The 21,289-nt window shown below is 58.8% G+C and overlaps 1 protein-coding gene across 1 annotated transcript; it reads right to left on the bottom strand.

Annotated features, from left to right (window-relative positions):
• Positions 1-305: 305 nt before the first annotated feature.
• Positions 306-1,533, bottom strand: LOC120228348 (proline-rich protein 2-like). The gene is made up of 2 exons (XM_039226666.1): positions 1,182-1,533; positions 306-1,093 (listed from the first exon to the last, which is right to left on the bottom strand). Exons 1-2 carry the CDS (start codon positions 1,531-1,533, stop codon positions 306-308), a joined length of 1,140 nt encoding a protein of 379 aa, XP_039082597.1.
• Positions 1,534-21,289: the final 19,756 nt, after the last annotated feature.

Consider the following 21,289-nt stretch of genomic DNA (forward strand, 5'->3'; position numbering starts at 1 on the left):
CACTTCTATGGATTATGTAATAAGAGCCAGTCAGCTCAGTGAAAACCAGCTTCCGAAAGGCAGAAAGTTTCTTTTTTTTTTTTTTTTTTTTAAACGGGGCTAGTTGATGCCAGGTCGGAAAAGTGACGTTGACCCCAGTCTCCCTTTCCCCTAGGAGCCGTGGCCCTGCAGCCGCCTGGCTTTCTGGTAATTGAATCGAAGGCCGAGTCCTGTTCTTTAAGAATTGCCGGTGGGGCCTTGTAATCCTCTCTGGCCCCCTCGGCGCCTCGGGACTTCGGGTTGTTGACGTGTACTTAGACGGGCCGTCACCGCCTCCCGGGGGGCGTCGGCACCCCGGGGGCGCGCCGGTCCCTGCGCCGCCCGCTGGCACCCGGCCGTGTCCGGGGCTCCACGTCGCCCGCGCCTGCTCCCGACAGCGGCAGCAGCCGTGCTGGCAGAAACCCGGCGTCCCGGGATGTCCCTGCGGACGCCCGACGGCCCTGGTCCCCCGAACACGGAGGGGCACGCGTGACACTGAATAGCGAAGAGCGAGACTGCACACCCGCCGCCCCCAGCAGGCGAGGTCGGGGCCGGAAGGCTTGAGGCGGCTGACGCCCCCGCGGGGGAGGGTTGCGGGGCTTCCTCCCTCCGTGTTGACTGATGGGAGTCGAGGTGGGAAGAAGCCTCGTTTCTCGTTCTGACGTGACCAGTCGCAGACCGGGGCTTCCCGAGGACGCCGTGACTGGCCGGAGGCAGTGCGCCGGGGGACGGAGGCGGCCTGTGGCCTGTCGCCTGTGTCTGGTGGCGGTGAGCGCTCGCTGGCGCTGTTTGTCGGGAACCTGCTTCCACGCCACGTTCCTGCCGAGGCCCTGAAGCAGCACCCCCCCCCCCAAGGGCGGGGCCCAGAGCTTTGCTGCCCTGTGAGCTCCCGCGGGCGCGGCGCCAGGGGCGATGGAGCGGTTTTCCACCTTCCCCAATTTCTGCTGCACTCGTCCCGCCACAGCGGGCACAGCGGGCACAGCGGGCACAGCGGGCACAGGCCGGCCGGGAGCGCCCCCGACGTTCTGGCGGGCGCGGCCGGGCCCCCCGCGGGGACGCCGCCGGCTGCGCCTCCCTGCCAGGTGACGGGGCCACGCGGCCGCAGGAGGCGGGGCTCTTTGCTACTCTGTGTGGACCCCACGTGTGGAGACGGGCGGCCTCACCGAGGTGGGTCGGGTACCCCCGGGGTGGGTCGGGCCCCTGCGTGTGTGGACGGCAGGCCCCGGGGTGGGCCGGGCCCCTGCGTGTGTGGACGGCAGGCCCCGGAGTCGGTCGGGTCACTGCGTGTGTGGACGGCAGGCCCCGGGGTGGGCCGGGCCCCTGCGTGTGTGGACGGCAGGCCCCGGGGTGGGGCGGGTCCCCCAGGAACAGGTCAGGTCCCCGGGAGCAGGTCGGGCTCCCCAGGGGCGAGTTAGGCCCCCCAAAAGTGGTTCCGGTCCCGGTGTCTATAGTGGGCTGGGTCCCCGGAGAACCGGTCGGGTCCCCTGGAAGCAGGTCAACCCTGAGGGGCATCATGTCGCCTGGTGCTGGCGGTTTTGCCCTGAGAGAGACGTGGAGGCCCGGGCTGTCCTGGCTGGAGCAGGGACAGGGACCAGACGGAGGGGACAGCAGGGGAGGGTCCGCTCGGGAAGGCCTGTGTTCGGGCCGTTGGGGAGGCCAGGTGCCCCGCGGAGGCCGCATGGGGCGCAAGAGAGCCAGTTTGGGGGAGTCCGGGAGGCCAGGCGCCACTTCGGGCTTGGGCTGGCAGCGGGGAGGGGGGGCCCCTGCGGTCCCCTCCGCGCCCCTGGCCCCGGCAGGCCCCACCAGCCGCGGGAGGGGCGTGGCCGGCACACTCAGGCCCGAGCTGGGGCCTCCGCAGGGGACGGATGCCCCAGGGTCGCTGCGGTCGCTGCAGACGGCACGTGGTCCGTCTCCCCTTCCTTCTGGGGGACGCACGTCTTTTCGTTAAAGGGAAGTTGGAAAAGGAGGGTGTGCTTGCAGCTAAATTAGAAGTGCAACCAGCGCAGAGCCGAGCCGGCGGCTGTGCTGGCGCCAGCGGCTCCGGGGACCCCCGGCAGTGGGCCGGGCCCCGGGCGAGCGTGCACCGTGGGCGTGTGCACCAGCGTCCTGTGTGTTCAGGCGTGCGTGTGAGTCTGGTGTGTGTTCTAAAGGTGGCTCAGAAAGGCTGTGCCTCGCGGGCTCAGGATCCTCCAGACCCCTGTGGGCCCGCGGCGGGTGAAGCCCACCTTGCCCACGGCTGCGGCCACTCTGGTTGGCGCCTGAGCCTCTGCCTGCTTAAGCGGTTGGGGATGGTTCTGTGCCCAGGCCGCCGTGGGTGTGTTAGACCTTGACTTCGCATCAAAGCCAGCTTTGTTCTGGCTCCGCTTGCTCCTTACCAAGGATTAAATCAGGTGCCGCTTAGTGGATTTGGGGTGTGAGTTTGGTCTGAGCAGGGCAGGGTTTCTCCTTTGTGAAAGACTCGCCGGGTGGGCTTACGTACTGGCCATTTATTTGACGAGAGGAAAAACAAACTCTACCAGAGTTTCTCTAGGTTTAAAAGAAGGAGTAAGAGCCAGCGGGTCACCAGGTTCCTGGTGTCTGTGTCGTCACACAGATCCCGGCCGCGGCGCTCCCTCAGGGCGGGGGGTGAGCTGCTTCATGTAGGGACCCCGGCTGAGTTCCTGCCTCAGCTCCGGGGTCCTCAGTCTGGTCTGCGCGGGGGAGTCCCGATCCTCCCTCTTCGTGGAAGCCTCTCTCTGGCCGCACCCGCATCGGACGCCTGTGCCCCGTCTGTTCCGCATTCGCCTCCAGCCCCGGGTCCAGCGGGCGCAGCCATGAGTCCCGGGGGAGCACAGCCCTGCTGTCCAGGACCCCCGGCCTCGGACGCAGCAGCAGGCGCCCGGGACGGCGACGTCTTACCGGAGTTCCATAAAATCCCCCCACAGGGGAAAGCAACGTGCGCTTCGCATTCCGGAAATGCCTGCGGGCTGCAGAAGTGGGGACGCTTTGCACAGACAGACTAAAATTTCAGGTGGGTTTTAAGGGATGGGTGGAATTTACCTTGCGTTTTAATTCGTTACCTGTTATTGTTAATTTAGATAGCAAAAGTAGATGCAGTTAGTATCCCCAAAAGCAGAAAACACAAACAGGTAAGAAAAGAACAGACCAAAAATGATCATATTTGACTAATGAAGAAAGAAAACTGTGGGAACACTGGCGTGATCTTTTCAGACCCTCCCCCACCCCTTTTTCCCCTTCAAGCCCCCACCTGCCCCTCCCCCACCTGCCTTACTCTAGTCTGTGTTTATGGTCTGTTGATAGGCTGCTTCTTAGGTACTGGGCATTATGCTAATGGTGCATACACACACACACACACACACACACACAGAAATAGGATCATTATGTTCATAATCTGCCCTTTTCTCCTAATGGCATGTTGACTTTTCCAATGTAAACAATTTTGTTTCTATAGCACTATTTTATTTTATTTATTATTATTATTTTTTAATTTTATTTATTTTTTTTAATGTTTTATTTATTTCTAGGAGAGAGAGAGAGAGACAGCGTGAGCAGGGGAGGGTCAGGAGAGAGGGAGTCACAGACTGAAACAGGCTCCAGGCTCTGAGCTGGCAGTCAGCACAGAGCCCGACGCGGGGCTTGAACCCACGAACTGTGAGGTCATGACCCAAGCGAAAGTCAGACGCTCAACCAACTAAGCCACCCAGGCGCCCCCTATAGCACTATTTTAAATGACTGCAAACTATTGTGTTATGAAGCCGTGTGCTGATCACACACTCTCTTGGCTGGGTTTTCCCATCTTTGCTGGTGTAACCACCGGATGAACACGCTGGTGCTAATCATCTTGCAGATTCCTGTTCCCCTTGATCAGCTCTCAGGATCGTTGCATCAGTGGGCATGGACATGCTACAGGTTTTTCCCAGCACTGAACAGTCCCCTCAAGCACACGGATTTATGCTCTTATCAGTGGAACAGCATTGCGCCCGCTGCCCTGAGAGTTTGCTAAGAGGATTTGGCCGTTTGAAGGGTGAAAATTCACCACCTGCTTGCAATCATTTGATCACTGCCAACTGTTATGTTTCCCATGTTACCTCCGTGTTTTGCCCTCTCCCCCTTCCCCTCCTCATCTTTCCTCCCTCCCCTCATCTCCTCCTCCTCCTCCCCTCCTTTCTGTCCTCCCCTCCTCCCTTCCCCTCTTCCTCTCCCCTCTCCCCCTCTCCTGCCCACCTCCTCCTTCCCTTCCTCCTCTTTCTCATTTCCTCTTCCTCTTCTCTGAATTGCTTTCTCAAACTTTTGGCCCATTTCTCCTGTTGCTTTTAATATTGGTTTATAGAAGCTCTTTATTTATTAAGGATATTCGCCTTTGTCTTAAATGCTGAAAGCGTATTTGTAAGTGGCTATCCCTGGGACAGCAGCTGAGAGGCGGGGCTGTCTACACCTGCATGGGAAACGCGTGAGCCATGGGGGCGGGTGCAGAAAAGCACCTGGAGATGGTGCGAGAGGAGCAGAATTGGTCTGGACGGAGAGGCGAGGCCCAGCACAGGGTGCCTCAATTGCCAGGCCCTGCAATGCCCCTGTGTGTGAGTGTGTGTGAGTGTGAAAGACTGCATGAGTGTCTGTGCGTTTAGTTAACAGAGGCCAGAGAGCTGTGATGCTCCGTGTAGTTTGAATCTCTTCCATCAGTGGGGGTGGAAGGAGTTCTCTGGTGTAAGAATTCTGACAGGGCCCCCTGGATGGCTCAGTCGGTTGAGTGTCCAACTCTTGATTTCGGCTTAGGTCACAATCTTGTGATCATTGGAATTGAGCCTCAATTTAGTCTCTCTCTCTCTCTCTCTGTCTCTCTCTGCCCCTCTCCCCCACTCACTCTCTCTCTCTCTCTCAAAAGAATTCTGAGAAATGCCAAGAGTGCAGACTCCTCTCTGCACAATGGGAATGTGAATTCTAACAAACTCTGACCACTAGTCATTTTTCTTTGGCAATGACATCACCAGGTCATCAGTGGCTCCCTAGGTTTCACTGTGGTTGGCACTGCAGGAAAATCCTAAGCTCCGGAAACGTTTCCAGCTTCTGGGAGGGGGAGGAGATAGATACAGCGTGGGCACCGGTGATGTTGGCACTCTGGGCATAGGAGGTCCCGTATGATATGGTGGCTCCAAACAAGAGGGCTCACATTGGGTTTGAGGCTAAAGAGACTAGCAAGACGTCGGCTGGCGCTGGGGCTGGGGGTCCTCTGCACTGTGGTCTGCCGAGGCCTTGACCTGGGGCTGGCTGTTCCAAGCCTCTGGCATGGCCCGAATGGGTGCTGTTCTGGATGACCTTCCTCTGAGGCAGAGGAGTTTGGGAGGAGTCACTTTGGAAGGGCTCCAGCCTTCCGGGCCGGCCTGCTCTGCTTCAGAGGCTAGCGCCCACCCTGGCCGGCTCCTGATGGCTTCACAGGTCACATAAGCCTAATCGACTGTGTGGTTGAGAATGCCCCACCCAAAGTCACGTGTCCAAGCCCCGACCCCAGAACCGCAGGATGTGGCCTTATTTGGGAACGCGGTCGCTGCAGATGTAACTGGTTAAGTTGAGGTCATCCAGGGGTTGGGTGGCCCTAAGCCAGGGATGGTGTCCTCATAAAAGGGGAGGTCTGGACACGGGGAATGTCGTGGGGACTCAGCATGTGTGAGACCCCCTTCCCCGGTGTCGTCAGAGGGAGCATAGCCCTGACTAGCACCCCAGTCCCGGGCCCCTCCCTGATCCTGGGCCCCACCCGGATCCGAGGTCAGCACCTCCAGGACTGGTAGGGAGCAAGGTCCGTGGGGCCGCCGCTGGGCTGGGGCTCTTTACAGCCCCAGGTCACTGGCACGCACAGCCACCTGGGGGGCGTCTGGAGCTGGATGGGCCGGCACGCATGATGTCCTGGCGCCTGCCGCAGCCTGGCCCCTGCCGCCTCTCTGTCCCATGGCAGGTGTCACGGGGCCAGGACGGAGCACGGCTCTCACTCGCTTTGTCTTCTCGGCTGTTAAAATTTGAAAAGTCACTCACAGGAAGCCATTTTAGTCCTTTCCCTCCTCGTGAAGTTACAGGACAAACACGTTACGGTTTAGTTTTTATTCTACCTTCTGAACTTGCGCGACACATCTCCAGAACCCAAAAAGACCTCTTGGAAAACACTCCAGGCTTGGTGGCGGGGAAGGTCAGATTGTTTGAAAATGACTAACAATTAGTTTATGGTGTGCATAGTACAGGTCCCATAACAATGGAATTAATCTTTAGAGGGAAAAATTAAAAGGTAGTTTGCCCCTGAGGGAGCCGTGCGGGGTTTGCACATTAGTATGATGAGCGCTCATTGGGACAGACAGCAGAACCCCAGGACGTCTCATTGTTTAATCAGGATGGGTAATATCAACTTGATTAATCCGCAGCGCTTCCCTGTGACAGAGCTGCGGGCCCCGCCGCCGCCTGGGACTGCTCCCATCCCCGGATGCGGGGCCTCTCCTCGGTCCCAGCTGCTTCTGCCATTGGCTGGCTTGCTGCAAGCACTCACTTGCCACCTGAAGGGCAGCATACCTGGTGGCTGCCTGGAGGAGGAGGAGCTTCCTTCCCTCCCATGAGTGCAGAGGGATCCTTGGTTTCTGTGCCCCAGCTTCTGCCTGGCAGGGGAGCTGGCCGTGGTTCTGACAGTGAATATAGATGCTGCCGAATAGGATACGTCAGGGAGGACCCCGCATCCCACGTCTGCAGGTATGACCAGTAACAGCCCACTTGCGGTTCTTTCTGGGGGAGAAGCGCGCTTTTAGGAGACACGGAAAGGGCTCTGGGAAGCCCCAGTGGCTGGCTCTGCCCTGATGGACCTGAGTCGGAGGGCCCAGACAGAGCCTGGCATGGAGCCTGAACCCAGAGGGGAGGAATTGAGGCCCGGCAAACACGTGCCGCTGTCCTCACTTGACCCACAGTGTCTGGATCCAGCCCAGACCACTCCTTTCCCGCCACAAGAGAATGACTGAACCTACCTGTTTTTTTTTTTTTTTTTAATGTTTTTTTTTTTTTTAGGAGAGAGAGAGAGAGAGACAGACAGAGTGAGCAGGGGAGGGTCAGAGAGAGAGGGAGTCACAGACTGAAATAGGCTCCAGGCTCCGAGCTGGCAGTCAGCACAGAGCCCGACGCGGGGCTCGAACCCACGAACCGCGAGATCATGACCTAAGCGAAAGTTGGACGCTTAACCGACTAAGCCACCCAGGCGCCCCTGAACCTACCTGTTTTGATCGGTACGGTGTTTTCGTAGAGGGTGAGCATGCTCATTGGTTTATGCGAACATCCGAGGTGGTCATTACGTGACGCTGTGCACCGCTGGGGTGTCCTGGGTGCAGCCCCAGAGCAGATGTGAGGCCCTGGCTTCCGCTGTGTGTGACTGCGTGTTTGTAGGGACGCTGACTCAACAGGAAAGGCACACGTGCGTGAGTGTCCTAAGTAATTGAGGCGGGCGGTGGGGGCGGGGCCGAGGCTGACCTGGGAGGGGGAAAATGAGTGGTAAGAATGGAAAGTGTCCCTCCTTGTAATCAAGCTGTCCTTGGCCACCGCAGGGGGGTCTGGGGGACAGTGCAGCGCTATCTGGTGGGACCTTGTGTGGGCTTCGGAACGGCGCCTTGTCCACCGTGTGCGCGCAGTGTGCCGTTTCGCTGTCTCATTTTACAGCCTCAGGACAGTTGTAGGAAGTGGCACCTTTTGCAACTTCAAAATCATATCGTAAGGGCCGCAGAGACAGTCAGCAAGCACGTGTTAGTGAGATTTCTGTTAGCCCTGAAGAGGAGAGTGTGCTCAACAGCAAACGGAACTTTCATCAGCGTTACTTGAGAAGAAGAATGTTCTGTCATTTTTCCTTACGACACAATTAAATAAGGAATCGTGGTGAGCACACTGTTTTGGCCGTGCAGTAAAATTTATATTAAGAATCTCACTGTTTACAAAGCATATTGTCTTGTAAAATGTTGCTTGTTTCATTTTCTGGAAAACACAAAAAGCTCTTACACAATAAAGCATCCTCTTACCATCTTATAACAATATACTAAAACCATCACGCCACTGGGCCAGCAGGATAGGTTTCCTCTGAATTTTTAGATATATTAGCATATTAGTGATTGAAAAAGCTATTATTTGCCCTCAAGGGAAAATCTCTTAGCATCTTTTACCAGCAAAATTTGTTGAAAAGATATGTATTTAAAATAAATCTGCACCTTACTTTTGAAAGAAAAGTGTAACTACAACAACAACTTAGCATCCGTCCAATTTGCCCCTCAGAAGGAAGTCTCCTCGGAGCGCAGAGCGGCTGCGTGGCTCCGGGAGCTCCCCTGTGCCGCGCCTGGGTTTTTATATCCCTCTCAGGCGAAAAGCAGTTCCTTTTTATATGTTCCACATCGTTTATATTTTCTTTCATTTCTGCATTTTCAAGAATTTTCATTAGGAAAAGAAAGCAAAATGGCCTCGGTATTAGCCAATTGCTATCGTGGGTGCCGCTCTTTGATGCTGGGGGGGGGTTCCCTCAAATGACATAGTGACAGGAAGCTTCCTTGTTAACAGTAAACACCGCACGTTTTCCTAAATGCAAATATCAGAGACTCTGGCGTCACCTTCCCCTTGGCTAGGGCTTCGCTGGCAGCCACCGCATTACAAACTGGTCATGGCCCATCGTGAGAATACGGAGGTGACGTAACAACATGGCAGAGGTCACCAGCAGCACACAAGACAGGACATCGCAGCTGCCGCTTGCCGTCAGTCGGCTTCCAGGCCTCCGGGTGACGATCTCTGGAGGAGCCTCCTGCTCCGCCCCAGGGGCCGCGGTGGGACTGAGCGCGCGGGCAGGTCCGCTCGTGTGTTCAGCTCTCGCTAGAAATGCTTCACTGCCATGACCCCCGGCCTCGCCTTTCCTGTCCTGTTTGCTTTGGGGGGGACCAGAAAAGCCTGCTGCTGACTCGGACCCTGGAGCCATCCTGGGGTCCGGGTAGGAATCTGAAGGGACAGGCTGGTGGCCCCCGAGCGGAAGCCAGGGACATGAGTGTGCGCCCAGTTCTGCTGGCTGCCCTTCCCTGGACGCCCGCTCTGTGTCTGCTGAGGGAGTCGCCCGGGCCATTTATGAAGCGCCTGGTGTGCGCCAGGGACTGTGTGAGCACCTGCGTGCGTTAATCCCGCGCCCCTGTGAGTGCGTGTAGGCTGCAGTGTGCGGCTGTCCCCGTGTCCCAGCCCCTGCCTGGCAGGACCCACACCCCGCCTGCTCCGCTCCAAACCTCACGCTGCAACCTTGTGGCAGTGCGGGGCACATTCGAGGGGCTGAGTTCTTCCAGAAGGGCCATCACCCGGCGAGGGCTGTGACGGCCACCTGCCTCCAGCCGGACGGGCTGGATTTCACACGGTCGCAGAATCTCCTCCTAGGAAGGTGCTGCTCCTGGGGAGGGTTCTAGAATGCAGATCCCCTGACAGATGACCAGCAGCCTCTTCCACACGGTGCTGCCATGAGGCTGGGCACGGGGCCCCAAACAGCCAGGCCGCAGCCGAGGTTCTAAGTGGTTGTGGGTAAGTAGAGAGCGCACCTCGTGTTTGTTTCTGCCCGCGGACAGCTGGGGTGAGTGCGCCGGAAACGCACACACTTGGTTCTGTAAAGCCAGGTTACAAAAATGAGCCGTGTCCCTAGACCCGGTGTTCCACGCCCGTAGCACAGGGTCTGCTCAGGGTGGAGGAGCAGGACGGGGGGGCGCTGAGCCTTCTGGGGAGCCTTCCCGCTCCGGAGTCACGCCACGGGGCGGTGGTCCAGGAGGCCACGCAAGTGCGGGCAGAGGGGGCCCCGTCTCCTTCACGGGCACGACGGCTGCGTCGGTGGGTCACAGAGCCGCCCTGAGACACAGCGTGTGAGCTGAGACCCCCACCCGCCCCGCCCGCAGCTGCTGCAGGACTTCACGGCAGAGAGCGCCGCGTCAGGTTTTAGGATGTTTAGTAATAATCTAAGCCTAAAGAATCTAAAATCTCTGCTGAGGAGGAGGAAGGAGATACTCTTCTATTTTGTTTTCAATTTTTTTTGAGAGAGAGAGACAGCGAGCAAGCAGGGGAGGAGCAGAAAGAGACAGTGTGAGTGGGGGGTGGGGGCAGAGAGAGAAGGAGACACAGACTCTGAAGCAGCTCCGGGCTCTGAGCTGTCAGCACAGAGCTCAACGCGGGCTCACGAACCGTGAGATCATGACCTGAGCCGAAGTCGGACGCTTAAAGGACAAGCCCCCCAGGAGCCCCAAGAGATTCTCTTTCTGTTTCTTTCCTACATTTTAAAATTCTACTAAGAAAATGTGCCAATTTTAATCTTGAGAAATACTTTTAGTGATGTCCTGGGCTTTTTCGAGCCAAGAATTCAAAACTCTGGGTGGGTGTCGTCAAGGGGGGTCTGCGGCAGGGCCATCCGCCATCACTCTTGTGTGGGGGCCATGGGGCTGGCTTTGGGGTGCCGGGGGGCCGCGGATGCCGTCTCCACATGGGACCTCGAGAGGCACCTGTGATGTGTGTGAAGAGGCCGGCTTTTCCTGGGAAGACAGGCTTTTGTGTGGAAGCCCAGGCTCTGGGGCCCCAGGAACGTCCCTGGTGGGGACACAGAACGTGGGGAGAGGGGCGCCTGGAGGGACAGCAGGTGGCTCTGAGACTGAACGCTGTCCCAGCCCCTGTGACCGACCCCAGATGCGAAGCTCCCATCGTGAAACCTGGCTCCTGGGTGAGTGGCCAGCCGTACCTTGCTCACCTGGTCCCAGGCCTTCTGACTCTGAGTAACAAAGGAGCCGGAAGACCCCCTGGGAACCCGCCCAGCATCCTTCTTCCCGGGGTGTGGTTCACACCTGTAAACGTGCACCTGCGTTTCTGCCCGTTCCCGTCCCCGTGAGACGCGGCGGGGACAGTTCGAGGCGTGATAATGAAGAGGAGGGTGTTTGATGAGGCTGCTTGTAGCTGTTGGGTCAGGTCCCCCTTTCCCTGTAAGGCGGCATCACCCCTCGGGCACATCGGAAACGTCCACGTCGGAGGGCACAAGAGGTTTGAAACCTTTTACAGAGATTCACTGTAAACAACGCAGATGCCCTAATGGTGAAGATAACGATGATTCCGGCAAACATTCTATCGAACTTCGAAGGGCCTTCTGTGTCCAACTGACTCTGAACTAAAGCAGCAGAGAAGCCTTCGCTGTGTCCGTGAGGAGGGCGCTCTGAGCAGCAGGGCAGCGAGCGTCCTGTGGTGTCAGGGCGGGGCCGGGAGAGGTGGGCCTCCACGCGGTGAAGGGGCACTCCCCAGCGGGGTGCTCTGCGGGTTGGGGGCTGGCGGGCCTTGGCGGGGCTGATGGTGCCCGTCACTCCCTCCTTCAGTCAACACGATCGATCAGGTCCTTCCTGCATTCCGGACCCTGCCTGTGGCTGCAGATGAGACAGGGAAGGAGCGAAGCACATGTGTGTCTGGTGAGCATGGTCGCTGCTGAGTGGGTGTTCAGGGCACACGGCGCCTCTGCAGGGAGGGCTGCTGAGCCGGGTCCAAGGGCGGCCCAGCAGGGACCGCAGCCTGCTTGCGAGGGAGGGAGGGAGGCCGGAGAGCTGGTGGGGCCGCACGCACGCCCAGAGCCGCATCCTGAGTGCTCTCGGAGCCCGAGAACGCCGCTTGGATCAAATGTGCATCCTTTCCCACTAGGGGGCAGGAAGCCCAGGGAAGAGGGTGCCTCCCTGGGCTCAGCAGGCCAGGCCCGAGGGAGGCCAGAGGTCCGGGGAGAGGGAGGACTTGTCACCTGGCTTCGGTGTAGGCGAGAGGTAACATCTTCCCACAGGGGGAGCCAGCAAGGAGCAGACTGGCTCAGCGGGGAGAGTGCAAGGTGCTCTAGAATGTTCTAGCGGGGATTCCCAGTGGTGGGTGTGCGGGCAGACGCTCAGGAGGGACACGGGACAGGGCCATGGTGAGCAGGCGTACCCAGTCTCTGAGGTTTCGCCTATTTCCCACGTGCACCTGCCTGATGGGGGCCTTCCCGACAGCCACCCTCCCCCAACGTCTCCTAAGGGAGGCCCGGGGCCCGTCTGGGTCCTCCCACCCGTGGCACGGCTGTCTCCTCTGGAGCCCGCGAGCCCCTGCAGCCAGAGAGCACAGTGGAGGTCTGGGGCCTCTGCGGGAGGCCTCGTGGACTCAGCAGCCGCAGGTCCCAGTCCAGCTGCAAGGGAGGTGGGGGCCGGTGGCTTGGCCACGGGTGTGTGGAGGAGCCGGGGAGGAGAGGGCAGCTGGCCACGCAGGGGGAGCAGACAGAACCGTGAAAGGTGCTGGGAAGGGCGGTGGCGGGGGGACCGGGGTGAAGGGTCACGGGAGACAAGCCACAGGAGAGGTTCCGGAAGGACAGTGCAGGCCACCGCCGCCCGCAGGCGAGGTCAGGGCAGACCCACACTCGCCGGCGCTCACGACAGAAAACCTGCCGCGGCTTTTGACCTGGACAGTAAGCCAAGCTGCCTGCTGCTTTACTGTGAGCGGTTACCTCCCGGCTGGGTGTGGACAGAGCAGGCTAGACGGGCGCTCGCCTTCGTTCACAGCTTTCCGCCTCCCGGGTCGCGTGACTGCAAGGGACGGAAGCCGGACCTTCACCTGTGCAGGGAGGGGCCGGGCCTGGGGGCTGTGGACGGCCCTGGGGGGACCTGACCAGGTCTGTCCCCGTCCGCCTTCTGCGCCAAAGATGAAATCGGTTGTTCACGGACACATATTTCAACACCTGTAAGAGATTATAAAAATTGGCCTTGCCACGTTAGTGCTTTGGTATGGATCTTTGTTGCTGCTGTTGCTCATGTGAGCACAGGTCTGGCTTTCTGAGGAGAGAGCCCTGTAAATGGGCACCTTTGAGGAGGTCAGGCGGGTGAGCGGTTGGCTGCAGTACCCGCCCCCGGTTGGCAAGGGCCTCGCTCTCTCCGGAGGCTCTGGGAGGGCCCTTTCCTGTGTCTCCAGCTCTGGGGACCCCCAGAGCTCAGCCTCTGTCCTCATTTGGCCATCTTGTCCCTGAATCTCCTTTCTGCATCCAAGTGTCCCTGTTTTTATAAGGACACCAGTCATGTCGGATGAGGGGCCCGGTCTCCTCCAGGGTGACCTCATTTAACTAATTACATCTGTAACGACCCTATTTTCAAGTGAGGTCACGTTCTGAGGTTCGGGTGAGGGCTTTCCCCTGTCTTTGGGGGGACACAGTTCAACCTGGAACAGCCTCATGAGGAAACGCGTGGACAGAGAACGGTGCTCAGGGTGCTTCATGGCCCCGAGGCACAGGCTCTGATCGGCCACAGCAGACGCTCGGCAGATGGGGCGGGACACTAGTCAAAGGGAAGGGTGCCTGTCTTGGGCACGTGAGCATGGACCCCTGGTCAGGCTGGCAGCGTCTCCCCCCCTGCCCGCCCTGGCTGGGGTGAGTGGGTCTCAGGGGCAACCTGGGTGAGACTCAGCTGGTGCAATGGCTGAACGTGTGTCCGTGCACTGACCGGGGCCCTGGGCGCTGCATGTGGCGCCCACCTGTGTCTGCCGCGTGGGGAGAGGCGTCCTAGGGCGGCCGTCTGGAAAGCGTGAGGTCTGGGACCAGGAGCCGAGGAAGGACCCCCGCACAGGAGCAGAAAGGGTCCCGCCCAGCCCCTCGGGTCGCGGAAGGGCTGGCCTGAGTGATGCGGGCAGTGGCCTGAGGGAGCTCCAGATGGAGATTAAGTCCTTCCCCGGAGGGGGGGGCGGACCAGAAGACCCGACCGGGGCGGCAAGGGCCAGGACGTTTTGAGAAACGAGCAGTGGGCAGGCCCGCTTCAAGAAGAAAGAAAATGTGCTAAACATAAATATGAGTCTCTTACGCTCTCCAGGCTTTTATGGTAAATTGTAGCATCCTGGCCGGGAATGTGCGTTCTTCATGAGAATTCCCATCTCCCACGGAGATCTCCCCAGGAGCCAGCAGGCGACAGCGGATCGCCCCCGGCCCCACCCCGGACTCACGGTTGCCCCTCCTGTGTTTGGGGAGCGTGGGGAGAATGGGTCGCGGCCCTTAGCACTGACTCAGCCTCTCCGGGCTCTGCTTCCCTCCTCCTGGCTTCCCCCGCGTTGCCTGAGCTCTGCTCTTTCTCTTTGTGAAGGAGTTTTCTTTTCCCTTGATGTCTTTAACTTAAAAACAAAAATCAAAGAGTTGTGTGATTCCCATCGGGACACATTATGCAGGAGGAAATTATTCCCATTAGAATCCAGTGAATTTCACATATATCTAGAATTGCTTTTATAATAAAAAATAAATGTTCTATAAGTGATAGTACCTGGGGAATATCGCCAGCCCTGACATAAGTCTGGTTGATTTTGTGTTCGGAAGTCAGTCTGTCACGCCACGTAGCAGCATGACTACTGCGCAGCGTCTCATCTTTGATGAGTGTTCTGAAAAAAATAACGCTGTATTTGTGCCTTAAATATTACTTCATTTAGATTCCCAGGATGCTCAGGGCTGCTGCACCGTTTTACTCTAAAGAGCTCTGCACTTCCTCCGGGGTCCCCGGAACGTGCGTGACAGAAGGGGGCGCGCACTCCTGCGCCACGCTCACTTCTGGCACGGTCCGCCTGAGCGGTGGCCTCTGCCGCCAGGTGAGACCCGGGCCGCGCAGAGAGTCGGTCCAGCACACGCACCATGAGGAGGAGGGTGCAGAGGGGCCATTAGCTAGTGAGGAGGGGCAGCCAGTTCAGGGGGTGAGGCCGTGTTTGGGGGCCGGCGCTCAGGGCCCCAGTCATGGTAGAGCTGCTGCTGGGGTGCAGAGCAGAGCAGAGCCATGGCGCGTCCTCTGCCGATGGTTAGCGCCGCGACGCCAGTGCCCCGAACCGCAGCGCAGACACGTGCGGTCAGGGCCCCCGAGGTGAGTGCGGAGTGAGCTGCAGAATAAAATCTGAGTCCCTCTCTGCCTCGTTACACACACACACACACACACACACACACACACACACACAGAAAACAAAAGATTTTGTCCGTACGTCCTTGCAAAGTTCACAGTGCGCAGGTGCGAAAATCCTTCCCGCACAAACATTCTGAGTCTTTGTCTCCTTAGGTGCGTTCTGTGTAGGGCGCAGGTGAGACTGGCGTGGAGAAGGGCCCGGAGCCTTGTGGCCGTAGGGGCCATCCCAGCCTCTGCCACGTGAAGGCCTCTTTAATTAAAAAAAAAAAATGTTTGATCTCCTTTTCTTTTTTTTTAATGGGATGAAGCAATTTCTTTCAGATTACTTCAACTCACCCGCTAGCTCTAAAGGGAGAACATTATTTATAGATGGAAACATCGCTCCGGCCGGTGCTGTGCTACGGCTGTGCGGAATCCGGATTCGAGAAGGCGGAGGCCTCCCGGGCGCGGAGACTCCCTTGTTTCCTTTCTCTCTCCCCGCCGCTGCCGTGAGGGCGGAGCGGATTTTGGTTCACAGCACAGTGTACAGTGTTAACTAGGTGACATATGGGTGGGGGACATTCCTGCCGTCCACTGCCGCCGGGGGCGGGGTGGGGGGGGCGTTTCCATAGAGATAAGCAGCAGAAGTGCTCCGTGCCACCTCATTGGTATGCATCCCCAGTACAGGTTCATTGTGCGTGTGCTAATGACAGGGTGGCTCGGTAATAAAGATGGTGCACTGGAGAGATTTGCTGCCTTGGTATATTTTTCCCTGGCAGAAAACTACTTAGAGACTGTAGTCAGTAAGGAGAGTGACTGGCAGGCTGAAGAGGCTGCTTAGCGGCATATGGCAAAGGCTGGTGCTGTGTGCCACACGCATATGCTGCCATTAAACTCCAGCTTTGCGCTTTGTGTGTTCCTGGGCTCGTGCCAGGAAGCCCACCTGCTGCAAGAATACTTGTAAAGCCCAACTCAAAAGTGATTGAAAAGCTACTAGAATAAACTGTAATAACACAGTGCTTCACAGATGGGACATAATTGCAAGCTAAAGTGTACAGCCTCTGCAGTAATGAAAACACGAGCCATTAAATTAAAATCATAAGGGAAAAAACGATAAAAGTCTGTTGATTTTTTTTTTAGTTTTATTGCAAAAACTTCAATTTTCCTGCCCTCATTAATCAAATACCGTAAAACTATGGTGTGACTGTGTTCTGGTTGGAGGTTCAGGCAGCTCGAGCCGTGAGAGCTGAGCAGAAGGATGTAACTCTTGTTATTTTCTTGCTGGGATAACGGAGACGCTCCGTACCCAGAGCCGCCGACCCTGACACGGATCTGTCTGTTGGCGGGTGGAAACAGCCTCCGGGAATGTGCCCTGAAGCGTCGGCGGTTCTTCGAAGTTTGTGCGGGGCCAGGGCCACGTGACCATGGAACTTTCTCTTTGTGCTCTGTATTCACACGTGTGCAAAGTGAGCCCTTTCTCCCCGGCCAGGTGCCCTTTGTGCTCAAATATTACGGATTTTCCACTTTTTGTGACACTTAAGAGAGACCTGCCGAGCCGTGTGAACACTGGGGCTGGGGCGGCGGCCGAGGCCGGGCCTCCGAGCCGTGGGCGCCGGGCCTGGCAGGGGGCGGGCGCGGTGGGAGCTGAATGCTCGCGGGCGGGGCCTCCCCGGGCGTCTGGTGCCCCCGGGGCCCCGGCACCATTGTTCCCCCGCTTTCTGTGGGTGGGCCCTGCGGGGAGAAAGGAGCGTTTGTGTCCGTCATCACCCAAGTAAACAGCCTTTAGAAGACTTTCTTTTTTCATTTTTAATTATGCATTTCTTTGGCATTCCTCATGGCAGGGTGGACGAGTTCCCATCCATTCAAAAAAAAAACAAAACAAAACAAAACAAAAAACCAACAACCAACCCAGCAGCCACCACGGGATAAATACGTTTTCACTTTGCGAGGGGAGCACGCCAGGCTGTGGGCGGGGGAGGACAACGCAGGTTGGGAAGAGCACGTTGCCCCTGCTTGCCGCCCCGTCGGAGGACGGGGGTTCTTTCTCCGTGACGTCCTGGCCGAGAACCCCGTGCTCCCGACTCCGAGTCCCGGGGGGCTGCTGGGCCCTCTGAGCCGAAGCGGCTGGGGGAAGGCTCTCTGCGATTCGGTGGCAGGCAGGCTGGGAGCTGCCAGCGCAGGGCAGCACACGGCCTGGCATGGTCCCTGCCTGAAGACGGACCCACGGCCACGGGGCGGGAGCGGGGAGGGCAGGCCGTGACCCCTGCAGACGGTCTTTCAGCGGGCAAGGCCATCGCAGCCGCCGTGCCAGACAAATCAGTGGCTTCTGGACAGCTCAGCTGGGCCCAGTCACGAGGGGAGCCACGTCATGGTCACCTGCCGGGACCCACATCACGTGGCCTCCAGCTGTTATTACTGCCTTCACACCTGAGTGTTTGCCTCTTCCTGCCCGGCTGGGACCTGTCAAGACTCACCCCGTGACGTGGGCTTCGCCCGTGGCCCGTGGGACAAGAACACTCAAGTGTGGGCATCTGCCCGCCTGTTCCTTCACTTTTGTCTCCCTCCGTGAGAACCGCCCACCTCACGGCCAGATGCCCCCGGACCACTACAGGTCTGCTGCCCCACGCGGCCGGCCAAGTGGCCCTGGCAGGGTCTGGGACGAAGTAGCTCTAGAGAGAGGACAGAATCAGATGAGGTTCGGGGAAGGAGGTGGCTCGGATGTGACCTTCAACAAGAAGGGGACGGGTCGCCTTTCTGGGCTGTGTTTGTACGAACAAAACTGCCACGAGCCTCCTTAGCTGTGGTCGTGGGAGCAGGTGCGTCCTTATGCTTCCTCCTCAGGCTGTGCCCGCCCCCTGCCCTCTGCTCCGGACTGAAACGTGGGTAAAAACAACCCCTCTAACTGCTGAAAGGGACGTGCCCCTGTGTCACACACACGGGGAGAATTCATATTGGTCCTTTATCCTTCCTCAGCCAAACACCTGACCTGTAAGATAGCAAGCACGTGTGTGCTCCAGCTTAGGTGTCCACGGCCGGCCGCGTTTGTCCCCTCTGAAATTTGCAGGGACTATGTGAAGGCCACCGGCCACTTCCCAAGCAGCACGGCATAGCAGTCATTCACCTGCGGTCGTTTGAAGGGGGGCGGTGGGGAGTCCACGGCAGATGAGTCCTTTTAGAACACCTGCAACCACATGAGCCTCGGTTCATTTTTTCACCGTGCAGCCTGGCTTTCTGGACTGTCAACGGGATCCCCAATTTGAAATCCCAGCAAAGGGAGCCAGGCTCAGAGGAACGAGTTTTGGAGACTCAGGAAGCTGTGTGTGTGAGTGTGCAAGCCCAGAGTGGCAGCCAGGAGCTCTGAGCATGCTGTCTGCACGCACATTATTTGGGCGTGTTTAGAGAGGTTTCTCAAGAATCTTGCTTATGCACGTGTTTCTCTTTTATAAGACAGTGTGGGGACACCTGGGTGGCTCGATCGGTTAAGCATCCAACTTTGGTTCAGGTCATGATCTCACGGTTCGTGGGTTCGAGCCCCGGGTCGGGCTCTGTGCTGACAGCTCGGAGCCTGGATCCTGCTTTGGATTCTGTGGCTCCCTCTCTCTGCCTCTTTCCCACTCACACTCTGTCTCTCTCTCAAAAATAAACGTTAAAACAAAAAAGAAAGTGTGTATGGGTGGGGCTTGGGCCTGCGTCAGCAGCATCCCACACAGCCTCACTCATGTGCCCACGGAGCCCTTGGTGACACGTTCTCTTGGACAAACTTTTCGTGTTTTGGTGACTAATGGCTACTTGCAGTCGCTGGCTTCCTCTTTCTCTGCATTCTTTCAAATATCTAGGCCCAAACCCGGATGAGACGCATGGCAGGCTGCCAGCCAACAGGGGCTGCTGAAATCAGGGCCGTCTGGGGGCAAGGCCACGCTTGTGGCTACAGGGCCGTGGAGTAAACCGTGACACCCTTGCCACTGGCGATTGGTTGGCTTTTGATTTGGATCAGTTGTTTCCTCGTTGTCTTAACAGGATGTTTTATAAGGGAAAAAATGGCCATTTCTTTTGTGGTAGAAAACTTCAGGGGCGGGTTGGAGGTGACCCAGTAGGGAAGGAGGAAGTGGCCGGTCCCCAGTCTCCCCAGAGGATCGCACAGTTGCAGATGTGGTTGTTACAGGTGCTTGTCAACTCGGCGTCTCATGGCAGCGAAAGAATTGGGAAGAGGATTGGTTTGACTTCTGGAAGGTTAGAGCTCACAGGTTTCGCCCCATTCTCGAGCCTGGTGCTGGTGTATCCAGCCTGATATCTTACGTGTGCGTGTGCGGTGTCCTGCCTCTCGGGTCCAGACCATGGGAAATAATTCGCAGAACACAGCCGTCCTCGCCTGGAGTTGCTGGAGTGGGGCTGGACTTGGCTACAGGATTGGACGCCCGCCTCTCCCCCAGGCCTCTGCACAGTGGCCGGATGACCCCAGCCAGGCCCTTGACGTCCCCGGCCTGCCCCCGGCGGCATGTCCCCATCGTGACCTGTGTGCCGCCCTGCTGTCCCCGAGCTTGCCCGCCCACCTGGAAGTCTGACGCTGGATGAGAAGCCTCCGGTGGTCACGTCTGGGCCGCGGTTTCACGTGACCATGGTGGGCGTTCAGGGTCCCTGGTGGGCTGGGTGACGTGTGCAAGGCCTCACCTGTGTCCCTTGGGGGTGAATGCACCTGTGGGAGATTCACGTGAGGAGCCCCGTGGGGTCTCCCGAGGTGTGGGTGGCGGCGGTTGTAACTGTTCAGCGTCTCAGGCTGCCGTGCCTCCCGTGACTGTGCTCAAGCATGACCCTCCGCCCGCGGAGGTCCTGGAGGGGCCGGCCACCTAGCCCACACCTGCCCAGTGTGGCCGCCTCTCTGATGGCGGCCGTGCAGTCGAGGGGCAGCAGTGCCCGTGGCCACCGTCTTCATGAGTGAGGGGAGGGCCTCCCCCTCCCTCCTGGAAGGGGCGTCAGGTCCAAGCACCCGACCCCCTGCCGGCCTCCGGTGCTCTGACAACCTGCCGGAAAGGTGCCTGGGGACTCGGTCCTGCCGCCGGCTTGGAGGCTGTAGAGCAGCGAAGGCGCTGGGAGGCCCCGCTTTCCCGCGCATTTTGTTTTAAAGGCCGACACTTGCCCGGGCTTCATCCCCCGATGGAGCAGTGGGGACCCGCGGCCAGCGCCTGGCCCCCCTGAGCCACGTGCGGGCGCCGAGGTGCAGGGCTGAGGCTCCGCTAAGTTGTCGTGGCAAACGGCAGAGTGATGTTAGTGGGATGCCTCAGGCCACGCAGTCCCGCTGCGGCCATTTGGGGGGTGCGGCCTCTCTGGGGGAGGGACCGGCGGGGGATGTCCGCGTGCAGGATGGGAGGGGCGGGGCTGAGACCTCAGACAATCCCCCGGGGAGCTCTGGGGGTGGGGGCCCTCCAAGGGTACCTGGGACTGCGGCCCGGGAAGGGCCAGGCAGCACGGGGTGTGTGACCTTGGGGGGGACACAGGGTCTCCCGGGGCGGCGGTAGCAGAGCACCACAGAGCGGACGCTGAAAACAATAACGTCTTGTCTTACGGCTCTGGAAACCGCGAGGCCGCGTCACAGTGTCCCTCCGACGCCTGTGGGGTCGGACCCCTGCTGCCTCTTGCAGCGTCCGAAAGCATGGCTCCAGTCTCCGCGTCTGTGGTCACGCGGCGGCTCCCTCAGGGTGTGTGTCTGTGTGTCCCCTTCCTCCTCCAGGGACACGGGTCACGGTCAGGGCCCGCGCACAACCTCATCTTAACTCACACGTCTGCAAAGACCCTACTTCCAAACAAGGCCACGCTCCGTGGTGACTGGGGCCGTGAGCCACTTGTCCCAGCGCAGACGGGGCCGTGGTTGAGCAGGGGTCTCACCTGGGAGCCTTCGGCCCTCCCTGAGCGGGGGGTGGGGGCTGTGGTGCTCGAGGGCACTTGTGCCCCCCACGGGCCTTGCTGCATCCCGTGTGCTCCCCCCTGGGTCCCCCCTGGGCTCTGCGGGGCAGCGTCAGGAGGGCATTCCCGGGGTTCTCGCACACGTGGTGATAACGCGGAATTTTAACTTGGATCCTGGAGGGGGTGGATCTGGACCCTGTCATTTTCTCCGTGGGTCCCTTTCTCTGCACGCACTGAGCTGGTCCACATCCCAGGTGTCCCTCCTGACCCTTCCTCCCGCCGCTTTCTGTCACAGTCTGCCGTCGTCAGCCACCTGCCCGGACTCCCACCCACCTGCCCTCAAACGCGCCCTTTCTCCTCAGGCCGGAGGGACGTTGCAGGAAGGAGGGTAAGCTGATGGGAGGAGACACATTGCCCGCCGGCTGAGCCTCGGCAAGAAGGGCTTCTGGAAGCTTTTTCCCCAAGCACATGCGTCAACAGAG

Source organism: Hyaena hyaena, unplaced genomic scaffold (assembly GCF_003009895.1).
Source record: "Hyaena hyaena isolate Hyena2069 unplaced genomic scaffold, ASM300989v1 scaffold_22, whole genome shotgun sequence".
In the NCBI taxonomy this organism is placed as follows: domain Eukaryota; kingdom Metazoa; phylum Chordata; class Mammalia; order Carnivora; family Hyaenidae; genus Hyaena; species Hyaena hyaena.

Bases quoted from the DNA above. Each gene is read 5' to 3' on its own strand.
- LOC120228348 (XM_039226666.1), bottom strand. From the start codon at position 1,533: ATGATGCCCCTCAGGGTTGACCTGCTTCCAGGGGACCCGACCGGTTCT. The intron at 1,094-1,181 runs GTGAGGCCGCCC...GTCACCTGGCAG, and splicing joins GGGGTACCCGACCCACCTCG to GGAGGCGCAGCCGGCGGCGT.